Source organism: Drosophila novamexicana, unplaced genomic scaffold, assembly GCF_003285875.2.
Source record: "Drosophila novamexicana strain 15010-1031.04,08,12 unplaced genomic scaffold, DnovRS2.1 tig00000877-arrow-arrow-pilon, whole genome shotgun sequence".
NCBI lineage: Eukaryota > Metazoa > Arthropoda > Insecta > Diptera > Drosophilidae > Drosophila > Drosophila novamexicana.
This window is the reverse complement of record NW_020824831.1, coordinates 590,762-605,665: the sequence shown is the minus strand read 5'-3', so window position 1 is coordinate 605,665 and position 14,904 is coordinate 590,762. Positions and strand designations below refer to the sequence as shown.

Below are 14,904 nucleotides of genomic sequence, written 5' to 3'. Positions count from 1 at the left end.
AGGGGCCCAAAGCCAGCAAGTGGCAAAGCCTGTCCAGAATCACCTGGTCGCAGCGCCAGCTGCACACGATTCCGAAATAAACTTCGGGCTGAACGTGAGCCACATTTTTGCCTCCTGTTTTTGAAAACTACTGGAAATTGAAAATGCCAGCTACCATGAGGACCCATTGGCTTTGGGTAATTTCTTAATGAAGTCTTGTGGTTGCTGTTTTGATACATTTTGAAGGAGCCAGCACATACCCTCACTGTGGCTATTATAGCTAACTAATGAAAAGTGTAAAATGTCATGTTAAATTACGCAATATTATTTATTTTAGCACTCCGATTTTGTTCGAAATGAAACTCAAAGGAGCTGCGAAAAATTTTTAGCCCACAACAGCTAACAATATAAAAATCTGTTTAAGAGATATGACGTTTTTTATACCCTTAATATAAACACAAAATACTATAAAGGATATCCTTTGGTAGAAATAGCTCAACATTATTTATTTTTTTGGGATAACTTATTCAGTTTCATAAAAAGTTTGAAAAATATAAAATAATCATATTTAATACCAGTATTTAAGTGCCGTAAAAATGTAAATGTTCGAGAAAATCTCAAAAGTTATTTGGGAATAAATTTGTTGCATGTTTTGCAAATAAGTTGAAGGCAATTCGTTGCTGGGCTTGGATTAAAAGCCTTAATCCGCCATTCAGCGAAATGTTGTAAGACTTTAATTGATCTTCGCTAATTTTACAACATATTTTATGCCACTTGGCACACCTTTTATCAACAACTAATAACTACTGTTTGGGTGGGGTGTTTCCCCTGTCTGATAGACACGTGTCTTCATAATCAACTCAACCGTGAGGGATTCGTGTCTCTATTATGACATGCGCCTGTCAAAATGCCTCAGTCAATCCCTCAGTCAAAAATGCAGCCAATCGGATATTTATATTTATTAGTGGCAAATTAAACGAACGATCAACTTGGAGATGTCTATATAAATAGCACAAAACAATTGAGAAATTTGTTAAAAAATATGATATGCTGGTTCATATTCGATCGGTTAAAAAAAAAGAGGCAAAATAATCGTAGGTAAGACAAAGGCCTTTGTGTGCGGCGCGTTTAAAATAAACATGTCAATAAGAGCAGCAGGCAATAATTTGAAATGCAAATATAGAAATGAAATAGCAATGGATCCATTGATCCAATCGTTTAAGGTGTGAAATATAGATGGCACTGCTGAGAGAGGAGGGGGAAGCACATACACAATACACACATAAACTTACACACGCACAACATTTGCCAACGCATTTTGGTCTCATTTGCATTTTCGCTTTGGATTTGGGGCTTAAGTTTGGAGGTCATCATCATCATCTTCTTCGCATAGACCTATCTGATACGGATCTTCAGCTATGGATTGGTAGCTATGGCATGTTTCGGGTTAGCTTTTGGTTTCATACGGTTACGTCCATTCCAGATTATACGAAATGAGTTTTTAAATAAGCCAAATCAATCATTTGGCAGCCGGTTAATTGTGCGCCACGCTGTGGTCACACCCGCGAAAGGCAGCTTCAGTTTGACTTTTGATACCCCCACATTGTTTTCTTGTTAGGCTACTGACTTGCTGGGCATTTATAGGCAGCGCTGCTTTGTTCCATCATGTCATTCCATCAGGCGTAGACATTTGTCTGCAGTACACTGCCATTTCTCAAAGAGACCTCGGTGAGCTTTGATATCTTTTTATATAAATGGCTGAAATACTCAAAGTGATGCCAGAGAAACTTGCTCTTTGATTGAACAGCTATGATTGACACAGTAATGCAATATATATTTCCAAGCCCTGCAATTAAATTGTAGCTGCTGCAACTGACACTTCGAAGGTTTCATTTGAGACATGAAAAGTATCAATAAAGCCTTTGGAATATCTTCAACATTTTCTTGAATCCTTTCTAGATTTCAATTTGGCATAACTGTGATACAGCTGAACTTATATTAATTGTGGTCATGGCTTGGCCTCTAGATTAATTTCGCATTTAAATTAGACTCAAATAAATACATTAAGTTTTTAAAAAAATGTTTCATTTAAAGCTACTTGAGACTTAATATTTATGTTTGAAGTCTTTGGATCAGGATTATCGAATGTCATTTAAAAAACAAGTTTTAATGATGATGACTATTAAGTGATATTAAATTATGCACATTATATGCAATCAATTCGGGATGATTGTGCAATAAAAACACTAAATTTCAGCTAATCGCATAGACGGGCGGTTATATTATTAATAACTATGCATTAAAAACCTCTTTCTCTTCGGGCGCGGAGTATAACAATTATGCTTTATTTTTTTAAATAACTGCCGACTAAATTAAATTAGAATAAGCTATGGACAGTTATGAAAGATAACTTTCTACGCAGACCACTTAATTAGAATTTCGTTATGTTTTTATATTTATTTCACACCAATAAGAAACGCAATCAATAATGAAGTGAATTTGCGGGCAACACTCATAAACAACAAAATGCCAAGTGGAAACCATTAATTATGAATGTGTTTGGGGCCAGTTAGCCCAGCCCAGCCCAGCCCTGCCCCGAAATTGACCTGTTTGGTTTTTATGTAACAAAGTGTCGATACAACTAATAATATCATAAATCTTGTCCAATAATTTCGTTTTTGAATTTCTCGTGTTGCATCAACTCAGCGCACTTTGCTTTACATATTTCAAAAAACAAAACTTCAAAAAACAAAAATAAGAAATTAATTTGGTTAAGTTGTGCGCTTTGCTGTTCCTCAGGTGATTAGCTCTCCCGTGCACACCCACAGCACAGCATCCAATGGCTGACGCCGGAGGCGCCACAGTACGCCCACCAGCGCTGACTGCGTGTGAAAAGTTGAAGACCCGAAAAAACAAAAGCTTTCAGCTTTAGTTTGCGTTTCCTCCATATACACCTATATATATAAATACAGCAATATATTTATGTTAAGCCGATCTATTGTTGTGCTAGCTCATCATTTGTCAAACGCGTCGCAACTAATGGACAAGGTTGCTCGGCTCTGACTTGGCTGACAGTTTATTTTCAACACATATTAATATGGTTAGACTTTATTTGCTTTGAAAATACAATATGAAAACTGTCTACGCGCACACACACAAATACACAAGCTCATAAATATATATGTATATATAAAAAATTCATAGAAATCTTTGCGCTACATTATTTAAAATAATTTCTGTTTGTTAAATACAGAATATACATTATATTTAAAACTAAAAACACATTAACGACTGCGACTGTTTAACGCTTACTTCTCTTATGTCAATTGGGCTTAAAGCTGACTGTTGGCCAGATGATTATCGATTACCACCTGAATAATCCGCATGCAATCCCGCTGCCTGGCTATGGTATTATCAATTAGCTGTTCTATAAACTGACTGGCCTTAATGTTCGTGTTAGGGGGTATGTCCTGTGTGCAGCTGATGTATTTGTTGAAGATTTCCGTGTTCAAGGATGTGGCCAAATATATTTCGCTCTCGTCCTGCTGCAGCAGCTTGTTCAGCACCTGGGCGGCGGACAGCAGTTGGTCCTTGTTCTTCTGATAGGCGCGCAGTTCCTGTAAATTGCCATAATCCGCGCTATTCAGCTGCACATACCTGTCGCCTTCGCTCTCGCCTCCGCTGGCATCGTCAAGCCTGATTGTCTTTTTTGTGAGCAGCTGACGTATGTAATATTTGCGTTCCGTCACGAAATTGCCGAGCAAATAGCCTGCGAACCAAACAAACGACTCATTAGCATGTCCCAGAGCATATTCCCCTCAATCCCCTCGGCTTTACACACCTGAGATGAGCATGAAGAAACCAATGGTGAGCAGAAGTGAGGCGCAGGTGCGTTTTGTCACATATTCGCGATATTCGCGCGAGCTGCTGTTGGCCCTCACAGCCGTCTCATAGCTGAGCACCTGATGCATTCTGAGCTCCTGAGTTGCCCCTGGCTTATCAGATTTCTATGGTCTTCTTTGGTATTTAGTTGCGAGACACTCTTTGAATTTATTGAGCTAGTTTATGGCATCGCTTGTTGTGGAACATTTTGTTGTATGGATTGTACTTTATTTTAAGTCAAAGATCAGTTTGGCATCTATCATAGACAACAAAAAAATACTTTTTATAAGGTATATTTATTTATATTACGGCTCGTATAACGCAAATAAAACCTGACATTTATAAGTTCATAAATATTTACGATACATTTATATAATTATTATAACGCTTAGTAGCTCTGCTTTTACGATAATGCAAAATTAATGCTTGCCACGATAAATGCACATCCATTAGTCAAGACCGCAGTCAGAGTAAAAGCAATTTATTTTATATTTACATATTTCGGGTTTGGCTGTCCCAAAGGCATATCCATTGAATCTCCCATCAACGTATTATTTTTTAATATAAATTCTTGCAAAATACAAAATGAAAAATTGTTTAGTCAAATACTTTACAGCCGTAAAATGAAATTCCAATTGCTCGATAGGAATTTAGTTTAATAAATGGGGAAAATCGCAATGTTAGTTGCGTTAGGGATACCCACGCAATCGCGAATATTTGCAAACAACAAGTAAAAGGAGGAGCAGGCAATAAGTAACAACACGATTTTTTTTAAATTTATGGGCAAAAAAGAGATTTGCCTATGTGTTTGTATACGTTTGTGTAACAGACAAATTTGTGGATAGCCTGGCGTATACGTAACTATTTAAATTATTTCGAAAAGGAGCATTTTCCTAAAAGATTTATTTTAGAAATATACTACTCTTGTAAATTATATTATTAATCATTTGCTACAATAAAAACATATTTTAGAAAACAGAAGAAATAATAGAATCTGTTTCTTGGAAAGGACAGTCAATGAACTCTGCCAGGGAAAAACAAAAACATATTTTCAGCATAATATGTACATTGGCGTATCCTTTGAGCTGCAGTCGGCCAGAGGCACTTTCACTCACCCAGCTTTGGAAACAAACAGGAATCTTCGCCTCCGTTCCGATTCTGTAAGCTGCAATTGTTGCCACTGAAATGTTTTTTATTTTTTCTGTTTGTACTTTATAGCTCGATGCTCCCCTATATATAAAGTGACTGTACGTATATACAGAGTTGTGTTATGTTGTTTACACTTCAGTAACGACAAAAAAAAACAGAATATAAAACTAGAAATTATATATATATGTTTATCCGGCAACAGTTTACCGGCGCGCGTTATCCTTGCGGTGTGGTAGGTCCGTTCGCCTGGCCACCAAGTTGTGCACTGAGCGCCTGCCACAGACTGACGTCGGCTTTAATAGCCGGGCGACAATTGGTGGTGAATTTCCCTCGTGCTGTTCCTGCTTGTGGGTGGCCAATGGGCGGGCATTTTCATTCCTTTCTATTCCCTTATTGCTGCGTTTAGGTCAAGTTGAGATGCGGCTAGTTACGAGCAAGTTCTTCATGCGAAGGAAGAATGGCCACAATAAATTCATGATTAACGGGCATTTTAACTTTAACCGGTGCCGCTTTGAAGTCGTTTTGTTTTTCAAACAGCTCGGTAAAGTCCACATTAGTTTTACACATACTTTCGTAGTGTTAATCTCGTTTTTTGTTTGAAAGACTGAACACCAGGGTCTTTTGTTCCATACACATACATCTTCTTCAAGAATATCACATGCAACTTGACCGCAATGTTTGAGTGTGAAAGGGGTATTGATTTACGGTTTTTGCTTTGATGTTATTTGCATGCCGCTTATTCCAGGTTCGTAAAGAACCTAAGCATACTAAAGAAGCTTGAGACATTTTTCAATTGTTAAATTCGCATATGTATATCGTTCATGGAGCTAAATTTCGATTATCCTAATTTGTTCCTACACAAGCGCCATTTCTCCTTTTCTAAACGCTAAAATTTATTTAAAAAAATTATTTGTGGAAAGCTATTGTAAAAAAATTTTAATTTCCATTTCCAATGTTTGTCTAACATAAGTTTTTGGCATGATATAATAACTGGCGAATTCGACATAAGTAACAAAATCATCATCCCAATAATCTAGAAGAGCTTTTATTTTTTAGAGCACTTTTTTATTGAGTATTGCTAAGTTGTTATGATCCGACTACAATTCCTATTTGATTTAAAATCGCACTCGAAACACAGCTTTTTTGGAAGCAACAATTCTCAAGTATTCCTGCTTTTATTGTGGTCTATTCTATTTGAGTCAGTCGCCCTGTCAGTCGTCCTCTGCTAAAAGGCACAAGTTCACCTAAGTTGACAGCTCATACACCTGCATCTTTTCCTGAAATAAAATCATATAATTGTGCACAAAAAAATGAAACTTGTCAAGCAAAAGTTCACCCCGCTTCGAAAGTTGTGAGCATATAGTAATTGTTGTTGTTGTTGTTGCTTTTGGCTCTAAAGTCAGTGAAAGTGCAACTTGTGCTAACAAGCAGCAAAACGTCCTCTGGTTCTCAAGGGCTGAAAGATACATTTCGCTCGTTTACAAGTGCCTTCTGAAGCGAAAGCCTTGCTGTCAACGCGCAGGAGAGGCCATCTAGCAGGGGGAGGCGTGTAGGTGCTCGTGTTCTTCTGGAGGCCAATGTTTTATTAAGTGTAACGGCTTTTACCACGCTCTATGCGCACTGCACACGCAAATGGCCACCTAAGGGGGAAACTGGATACAAGTGAGGACTACTTGTACACGAGTTAAGCATTTTCAAGCGCTCGCGTCATATTTTCAAGGCACAGCAGCAGTGGGAACTAGTTCATTTGAATGTTTAATGATAATGACATGAACTTTTATAATTAGTGAACTTTCAGAAAGTATTAATATAAACGAACTATAACTTCTTTGCCTATTCTTGATACAGTATGGCAATATAGTTCATCTCTGTCAGTAAAAATGAATTAGAATTCAATTCACACGTATAACGTATTAATTGTCGTTCACAAACCTTAATGCCACCTATTCACAATCCAGTCATTCACATTCGCTACTTTAATTTCAAAATACCATTTCGAGCACACAGAGAAATGTCAGCGAAGTGCATTGCACTCTGCAAGTTGCAATGCGCTACGTGCACCTTGCACTCTCCACAACTTAAACACGTACGACGCCATTCGTGCTTGCCACCCACTGTGGCAACCTGTGCCAGGTCCATGTCAAAGGAGCTTCTCTCCCGCGGATTTTCAAGCACTCGCACATCCCATTGCCAGGCAGCGCATTAATTTACAAGTGCATTGACATAGAAACACGCACTGTGAACGCACAAAAGTAGGCAACGCGAAATGCAGTCAAGTATTTGCCCCATGCAATCGGAGAGACAGTTGTTGCTTTTGTTTGCGGTATCCGTATGTGATATGTCATCGATTTTAAAAATTTGTTAAAACTTTTATTAATTAACATTTTCAATTGGAATACACCAAATATTATTATTAATATTAAAACTCAAAGGGTTTTAAGGTTTCTTAAAACAACTTGTTGCCGTGCTTTATTATAGTTAACTCAACTGAATTATTGCTAAGTCAATTTCTCTCGGAAATGCATTTCATGCCTCTCTTAAAAATGTTCATTTATCTTAACAACGCTCTCTCTCTCTCTCTCTCTCTCTCTCTTTGTTAAGAGCAAGTTTGAAGCTTTAAAGTTGCATGCTTATAAATATGCTTTAAAGTTTAATAAAAGCTTTGTATGAAGCTTTTGCCTTGCTAACTGTTATATATAAAAGTAGCAAGGTCACATATATTTGCAGCTTCTCAGATGTGGTAGACTTTGCGTATAACTCTGTTTAATTAAACACCTAATTCTGTGTTTCAAAATATTTTATTTTTTCTATTTTATATTTATAAGAGAAGTATATACTTGTAACATATGCCTGAAAAATAAACTTACAAATTTGTAATAAATTCTTTTTCGATGAAGGAAGTTAAAAGTTGAGTCCCTAAGAATACTAAAACATATTTTACTTTAAAATCAGCTCAAAAGATGTCAATGCAATTATCATGAATAAGAGTATTAGATACAATAACATGTTTGTTCTATCTTGTTTAATTATTTTATTTATCCGTGGAGTCTTAAAACAATCTATTCAATTGTTGTTTAAGATGTGTACTAATGTGTATTATTTATAAATAAATTATCAATTCAGGGCGCTGTTTGTCTTTAATATAAAAAGACAATGGAAAGGAATTTAATAACAAATAAAACAAACACCTAATCATATAATCGTAAATTAAACTGAGACTTGTTTTAGTTTCCTTAGTTATTTTTGTTATCATCGATTACCAGATTGTATATGTAACTGCCTGGGCATAGCACATTTTAGTAAACGAGTGCTGCCCGTTTTCTAGGGCTTCTCAAATCGAAAATCGAACATAATTTATGTCTCGCATTCTGCATTTGTTTCCTTGCATTTTTCACGTGCGTCGCTTCTTAGCCCGTTAAGGTGGGTGCAAATGCAAAATGTTCAGAATGTTTTTTTCATCTTTTCTCTGTTTTAGCAATCAGAGAGCTGAAGTCAATTGGCGATTATCATAGGGCCCTGAGGGGGCCCATTGACTTGTTTTGCATACACATTGACCGAGTTTTAGCCCAACGCTAATGTAATTAGCGGCATATACCACGCTGTACTGGCCCATTGCGGGCAGTTCAACGCGGCTAATTGGAGACACAACATCGTGCAGCACAAAGGGATACGTCGGAGGCCCCTCAAAGATAAAAATAAAAAGGATTAAGCCAGGATACTTCGTGTTGTGTTAACTGAAAATGTGAAGTGTTTGGCAACTCTGCTTGTTTTGATTGAATTCGATATTGTGTTAACAAAGGCCGCGCCATGACGGAAACAGATGCCGAAAAGGCGGCTGGCTCCCGCCTGGATTACGATCTGATGATGGCCGAGGAGTATATACTCAGCGATGTGGAGAAGAACTTCATTCTAGCTTGCGAGCGTGGTGATTTGCCAGGTGTCAAGAAGTTGGTATTTCTCTGTGTTATCCTGGCAGTCTAATGGCAACCCATGTGCTTTGTAGAATTCTTGAGGAATATGCCCAAACACCATCCGATAAGTTTAACATCAACTGCACGGATCCCATGAATCGCTCCGCATTGATTTCAGCCATTGAGAATGAGAATTTTGATCTGATGGTTATATTGCTTGAGAATAATATTGAGGTGGGCGATGCTCTTTTGCATGCCATTTCCGAAGAGTATGTGGAGGCTGTCGAGGAGCTGCTGCAGTGGGAGGAGAGCAATCACAAGGACGGACAACCCTATGTGAGTAATGCGCCTACACTCTGATCACCCATAACTTCGTGCTTCCTTCGGAACAGAGCTGGGAATCGGTGGATCGCTCCAAATCTACATTCACTACGGACATAACGCCGCTAATTCTGGCTGCACATCGCAACAATTATGAGATACTCAAGATCCTGCTGGATCGCGGTGCAACGCTGCCTATGCCGCACGATGTCAAGTGAGTGGACAGCACATTGCAGTTGGGGCTCCACATAAGATATCTGCTTTTGTAGGTGCGGCTGTGATGAGTGCGTGACCTCGCAGACCTCCGACTCCCTGCGTCACTCGCAGTCGCGTATAAATGCTTATCGTGCACTCTCGGCTAGCTCGCTGATAGCTTTGAGCTCGCGTGATCCTGTGCTCACCGCGTTTCAATTGTCCTGGGAACTGAAGCGGTTGCAAGCCATGGAATCGGAGTTTCGTGCGGAATATACGGTAGGGCTAAATGACACCGACTAATTGATTGGATGATTGATAATTCATCCCGTTCTCAGTAAATTTTACACAAAAACATAAATAATTTTAATAGATTAATATATATATATATTCATATTATTTAATATTTCATATATACTTATATATTATGCGCTTGCTTGGATCAGGAAATGCGTCAAGCGGTGCAGGATTTTGTGACGGCACTGCTGGACCACGCGCGCACTTCCATGGAACTGGAGGTGATGCTCAATTTTAATCACGAGCCATCACAAGCAATTTGGAGTCCCGGCCAGCGGCAGACACTGGATCGTCTGAAACTGGCGATACGGTACAAGCAGAAGACGGTAAGGACACCGCTTATATCCCTTAAATAACTTATACCACTTATACTTATATTATCGACAGTTTGTGGCACATCCCAATGTCCAACAATTGCTAGCAGCCATTTGGTACGAGGGTCTACCTGGTTTTCGACGTAAACAAGCCTCCCAGCAACTCATGGAAGTCATCAAGCTGGGCTGTAGTTTTCCCATCTATAGCTTGAAGTATATCCTGGCGCCGGACTCGGAGGGTGCCAAATTCATGCGCAAGCCGTTCGTTAAGTTCATCACACACTCCTGCTCCTACATGTTTTTCTTGAGTGAGTCATGGATATATCAATGGCTTATCCGCTTTCCTAAACACTTTTCGTCCTTAGTGCTTTTGGGCGCTGCTTCGTTGCGCGTGGTGCAAATTACTTTCGAGCTGTTGGCTTTTCCCTGGATGTTGACCATGTTGGAGGATTGGCGCAAACACGAACGCGGCTCGCTGCCTGGACCTATTGAACTGGCTATTATCATGTATATAGCGGCGCTTATTCTCGAGGAGCTCAAGAGTCTATATTCCGATGGCTTGTTTGAGTACATCATGGATCTGTGGAACATTGTGGATTACATATCGAATATGTTTTATGTCACTTGGATACTTTGTAGAGCTACCGCTTGGATTATAGTGCATGTAAGCTGAGATTACAAGATAGAAAATGAATATATTTACAATATCTTATCGATTAATAATCGATACATTATCGAAACCTGCTTTATATATTATCGATAAATTATTGATTACCAATTTATTTTTTCGTGGTTTAATCAATTTATTTTCGATTACTTTTGGTTTTCATAAAAATAACATTTTGATAACTTATCTGTTACTTCATAAATAATTATAGATTTACTATCGATTTTGTATAGAGTCGTTATCAATTACTTTCAGCGCGATTTGTGGTTCAGAGGCATTGATCCCTACTTTCCGCGTGAGCATTGGCATCCCTTTGATCCCATGTTGCTATCCGAGGGTGCCTTTGCTGCGGGCATGGTCTTCTCCTATTTGAAGCTGGTGCACATATTCTCGATTAATCCGCATTTGGGACCGCTGCAAGTGTCGCTGGGACGCATGATTATCGATATTATAAAGTTTTTCTTTATCTATACCTTGGTGTTGTTTGCCTTTGGCTGTGGCTTGAATCAGCTGCTCTGGTACTATGCGGAACTGGAGAAGAACAAATGCTATCACTTGCATCCCGATGTGGCGGACTTTGATGACCAGGAAAAGGCCTGCACCATCTGGCGGCGATTCTCCAAGTAAGTTCAAACAGGTAAAAAACCTGTAAGTGAGACCTCTGAGGAATATACACTTGCAGTTTGTTTGAGACCTCGCAGTCATTATTCTGGGCGTCCTTTGGTCTCGTGGATCTCGTTTCCTTTGATTTGGCTGGCATCAAGAGTTTCACACGCTTCTGGGCGCTGCTGATGTTCGGCTCATACTCGGTTATCAATATTATTGTGTTGCTCAACATGCTGATTGCCATGATGTCTAATTCGTATCAAATCATTTCGGAGCGTGCCGATACCGAGTGGAAGTTTGCCCGGTCGCAGCTGTGGATGAGCTATTTTGAGGATGGTGGCACCATACCACCGCCCTTCAATTTGTGCCCCAATATGAAAATGTTGCGCAAGACACTTGGACGCAAGCGACCTTCTCGCACCAAGAGCTTCATGGTAGGTGGCAACCCCCAAAACATTATGTGCTCCAGCCTAACCCTAGCCCTTGGACTCCGCAATCAAGACAAATCCTTTGGCAAATATTTTTCAATAAAGCTCCTGTGGCTTTTGCTGCGTCAATGCAAATGCGCTCAGCACTCATGTTACTGACTCCCTCCATCTCATCTCTCATCCCACATCCCACCCCCTAGCGAAAGTCCATGGAGAAAGCGCAGACGCTGCATGACAAAGTGATGAAGCTGCTGGTGCGTCGCTATGTGACCGCTGAGCAGCGGCGTCGTGACGATTACGGCATTACCGAGGATGATATCATTGAGGTGCGCCAGGATATTAGTTCACTACGCTTTGAGCTCCTGGAGATTTTCACCAATAACAGCTGGGAAGTGCCGGACATTGAGAAGAAGACGCAAGGTAATGACACCGACTTTGACACAACATGTTGCTAAGCCACCCACCACTCAATCCCAATCAATCTCCCATTCCCTGACAGCTGCCGCGCGCACCACCAAAGGCAAAGTAATGGAACGTCGCATTATGAAGGACTTCCAGATTGGCTTTGTGGAGAACCTGAAGCAGGAAATGGACGACAGTGCGAACGGACTCGACATCTTCTCCTCACTGGCCAAGGTCATAGGCAGAAAGAAGACCCAAAAGGGGTAGGCACATTCGCTTCTTGATAGGATTTATTGCTTAGCTAGTGTTGTTTCTAATTCCCAGCGATAAGGATTGGAATGCCATTGCCAGAAAGAACACGTTTACTGCGAATCCCATTGGCTCCAAGCGCTCCTCCATGCAGCGTCACAGCCAGCGCAGCCTGAGGCGCAAGATAATTGAGCAAGCGAACGAGGGTCTACAGATGGATCAGACCCAGTTGATAGGTGGGTGAAAGTAACAATTAAGCTAATTTGAAGCTGATGTCTCTCCTCATATGCAGAATTCAATCCCAATCTGGGCGAAGTGACGCGTGCCACTCGCGTAGCCTATGTGAAGTTTATGCGAAAGAAGATGGCGGCCGATGAGGTTTCTGTGGGTGAGACTGATGAAATCACTAAGGGCGATGATGAGAAGAAATCAGACGCAAATGGCGTAAGTAGAATCTACTCACCAATCACAAATAGCTTGTAGTTTACTTAACGATGGACTTGCAGTCCAGAAAATCGACAAGCAGTGCCAGCGGAGGTCCCTCCATCTTGGCAGCGGCCGCACGCGCCTCCGTCAAGAATGTGGACGAGAAAGGCAACGGTGTGGACAATAAGGATAATAAAAAAGTAGATGACAAGAAAACCACTAATGGCAAGAAACTTAATGGCGATAATAAGCCCGATGCTAAGCCCCAAGCACCTGCTGCTGGCGTAAAACCAGGTGAACAGAAGCCCGTGGTGCCAGCAACTAAGCCGCCAACTGCTTCCAGTGGAGCTAAGCCCAGTGAACAGACGAAATCTGGGAGCGATGCAGCCAAGCCCAATGCACCGGCACCACCAGCAAAGCCCGCTGATGTTAAGCCTGTGGCGCCTAAGCTAAATGAAACCGCAAAGCCGGAAGCGGTCGCCAAGAAGGAGGAAGCAACCAAAAGCGAAGCGGCTAAGCCAGCAGCGGCCACTGGAACAGCTACCAAGAGTGCAGCGCCTTCGGCGCCCGCGGATTCCAAGCCGGACACCAATACAAAAGCCGCAGCGACAACCAGCACGCCCAACGGCACTAAGGCGGCAAATGAGACTAGCGGCGGAGCCACACCGGCCGGCAAGTCCGAGGATAAGAAAACCGGACAGGATCAGAAGGCTGATGACAAGAAGGAAAAGGATCCGAGTGGCAAGCCGGGCGATTCGAAACCCACAGCGGCAGCTGGAGACAAGCCGAGCGAAGACAAAAAGCCAGACGCTAAGAAACCAGAGGACGATAAGAAACCCGCCCCGGCGCCACTCAAACCAGCCATGAAAGTGGGCCAAAGCAGCGCCGCGGCGGGCGGCGAACGCGGCAAATCCACCGTCACAGGCCGCATGATCTCCGGTTGGCTGTAGGACCAAAGCCAAAAGATACTTTTTCAATAACACTTTCGTTGATTTTCCTAGCTGAACTAAGTACTTAAAATGTGTGTGAACAAATAAACGAAATTTTAACTAAAAATAAAAAATACCTTGGCCTCCATTTTCAGACTGAAAAGATAACAGATTTTTCTTATTTATAAATTCATATTTTTAATATATGTATTTTTCCCATCTGTGGTAGCGTCTGTGGTAGATTGTCCTACAACTTTTTACTCTCTAGTTTTTATACCCTTGCAGAGGGTATTATAATTTTGTCGTTAAATGTGTAACGCATAGAAGGAGACATCTACGACCCCATAAAGTATATATATTCTTGATCAGCATCAACAGCCGAGTCGATATAGCCATGTCCGTCTGACCGTCTGTCCGTCTGTCTATTTCTATGCGAACTAGTCTCTCATTTTTAAAGCTATCTTTCTGTTGCACGCAGCACATATGTCAAAACCAGCTGGATCAAACCACTATATCATATAGCTGCAATAGGAACGATCGGTAAAAATTAAGTTGTTGTATGAAAAAACATTTTGTTTTCAAGAATTCTTGACCAAACTCGACATTTATTAGTTTTACCTTGCTCTTCATAAATTTGCAAAATCCTATTAAGATCGGTACACTATATCATATAGCTGCCATAGAAACGATCGTTCTAAAATTAAGTTTATGTATGGAAAACATTTTTGTCATTCAAGATATTTTGATTAAACACGGCAATTAAAAATTTCACAGAATAGTGAAAACTTAATTACATCGGACTACTATATAATATATCTGCCATAGGGACGATCGGTCGAAAACTAGATTTTTGATTAAAAACCTTTTTTGTTTATCGACCTCCTTTAAAACAAAATGCACGATGGCAATTTCCGAAAAGTCGCAGCTTAAGAGCCCACTTGAAAATAATACCCCTACATCCAAGCTCTTTTTGTGCACATTTTTTTAAACCTTTCGCGCTTAACTTACAAATTTCGCAATTGCAATTTGCTTGCAAATCCCCGCATATCCCTTTCAAACTTTTGCGTCAGCCATTGGCAACAAGTGTTCGGCTTAGCAACATTTCCCAGTCCACAGGTGGTTGGTTGCTAGAGACACAACCACACGCACATA

At 40.5% G+C, this 14,904-nt stretch overlaps 2 protein-coding genes across 2 annotated transcripts; one reads left to right on the top strand and one right to left on the bottom strand.

Annotated features, from left to right (window-relative positions):
• Positions 1–3,206: 3,206 nt before the first annotated feature.
• On the bottom strand, positions 3,207–5,250 carry LOC115764943. The gene is made up of 3 exons (XM_030708259.1): positions 4,977–5,250; positions 3,821–4,117; positions 3,207–3,748 (listed from the first exon to the last, which is right to left on the bottom strand). Exons 2-3 carry the CDS (start codon positions 3,948–3,950, stop codon positions 3,312–3,314), a joined length of 567 nt encoding a protein of 188 aa, XP_030564119.1. The 5' UTR covers positions 3,951–4,117; positions 4,977–5,250; the 3' UTR covers positions 3,207–3,311.
• A 3,384-nt stretch (positions 5,251–8,634) lies between these two features.
• Positions 8,635–13,894, top strand: LOC115764976 (transient receptor potential protein). Its single transcript, XM_030708303.1, has 14 exons — positions 8,635–8,957; positions 9,014–9,257; positions 9,314–9,456; positions 9,512–9,713; positions 9,881–10,057; positions 10,119–10,353; positions 10,411–10,709; positions 10,968–11,335; positions 11,395–11,752; positions 11,947–12,166; positions 12,246–12,411; positions 12,473–12,633; positions 12,690–12,841; positions 12,904–13,894. The coding sequence occupies exons 1-14, from the start codon at positions 8,818–8,820 to the stop codon at positions 13,771–13,773; spliced, it is 3,735 nt and encodes a 1,244-aa protein (XP_030564163.1). The 5' UTR covers positions 8,635–8,817; the 3' UTR covers positions 13,774–13,894.
• Positions 13,895–14,904: the final 1,010 nt, after the last annotated feature.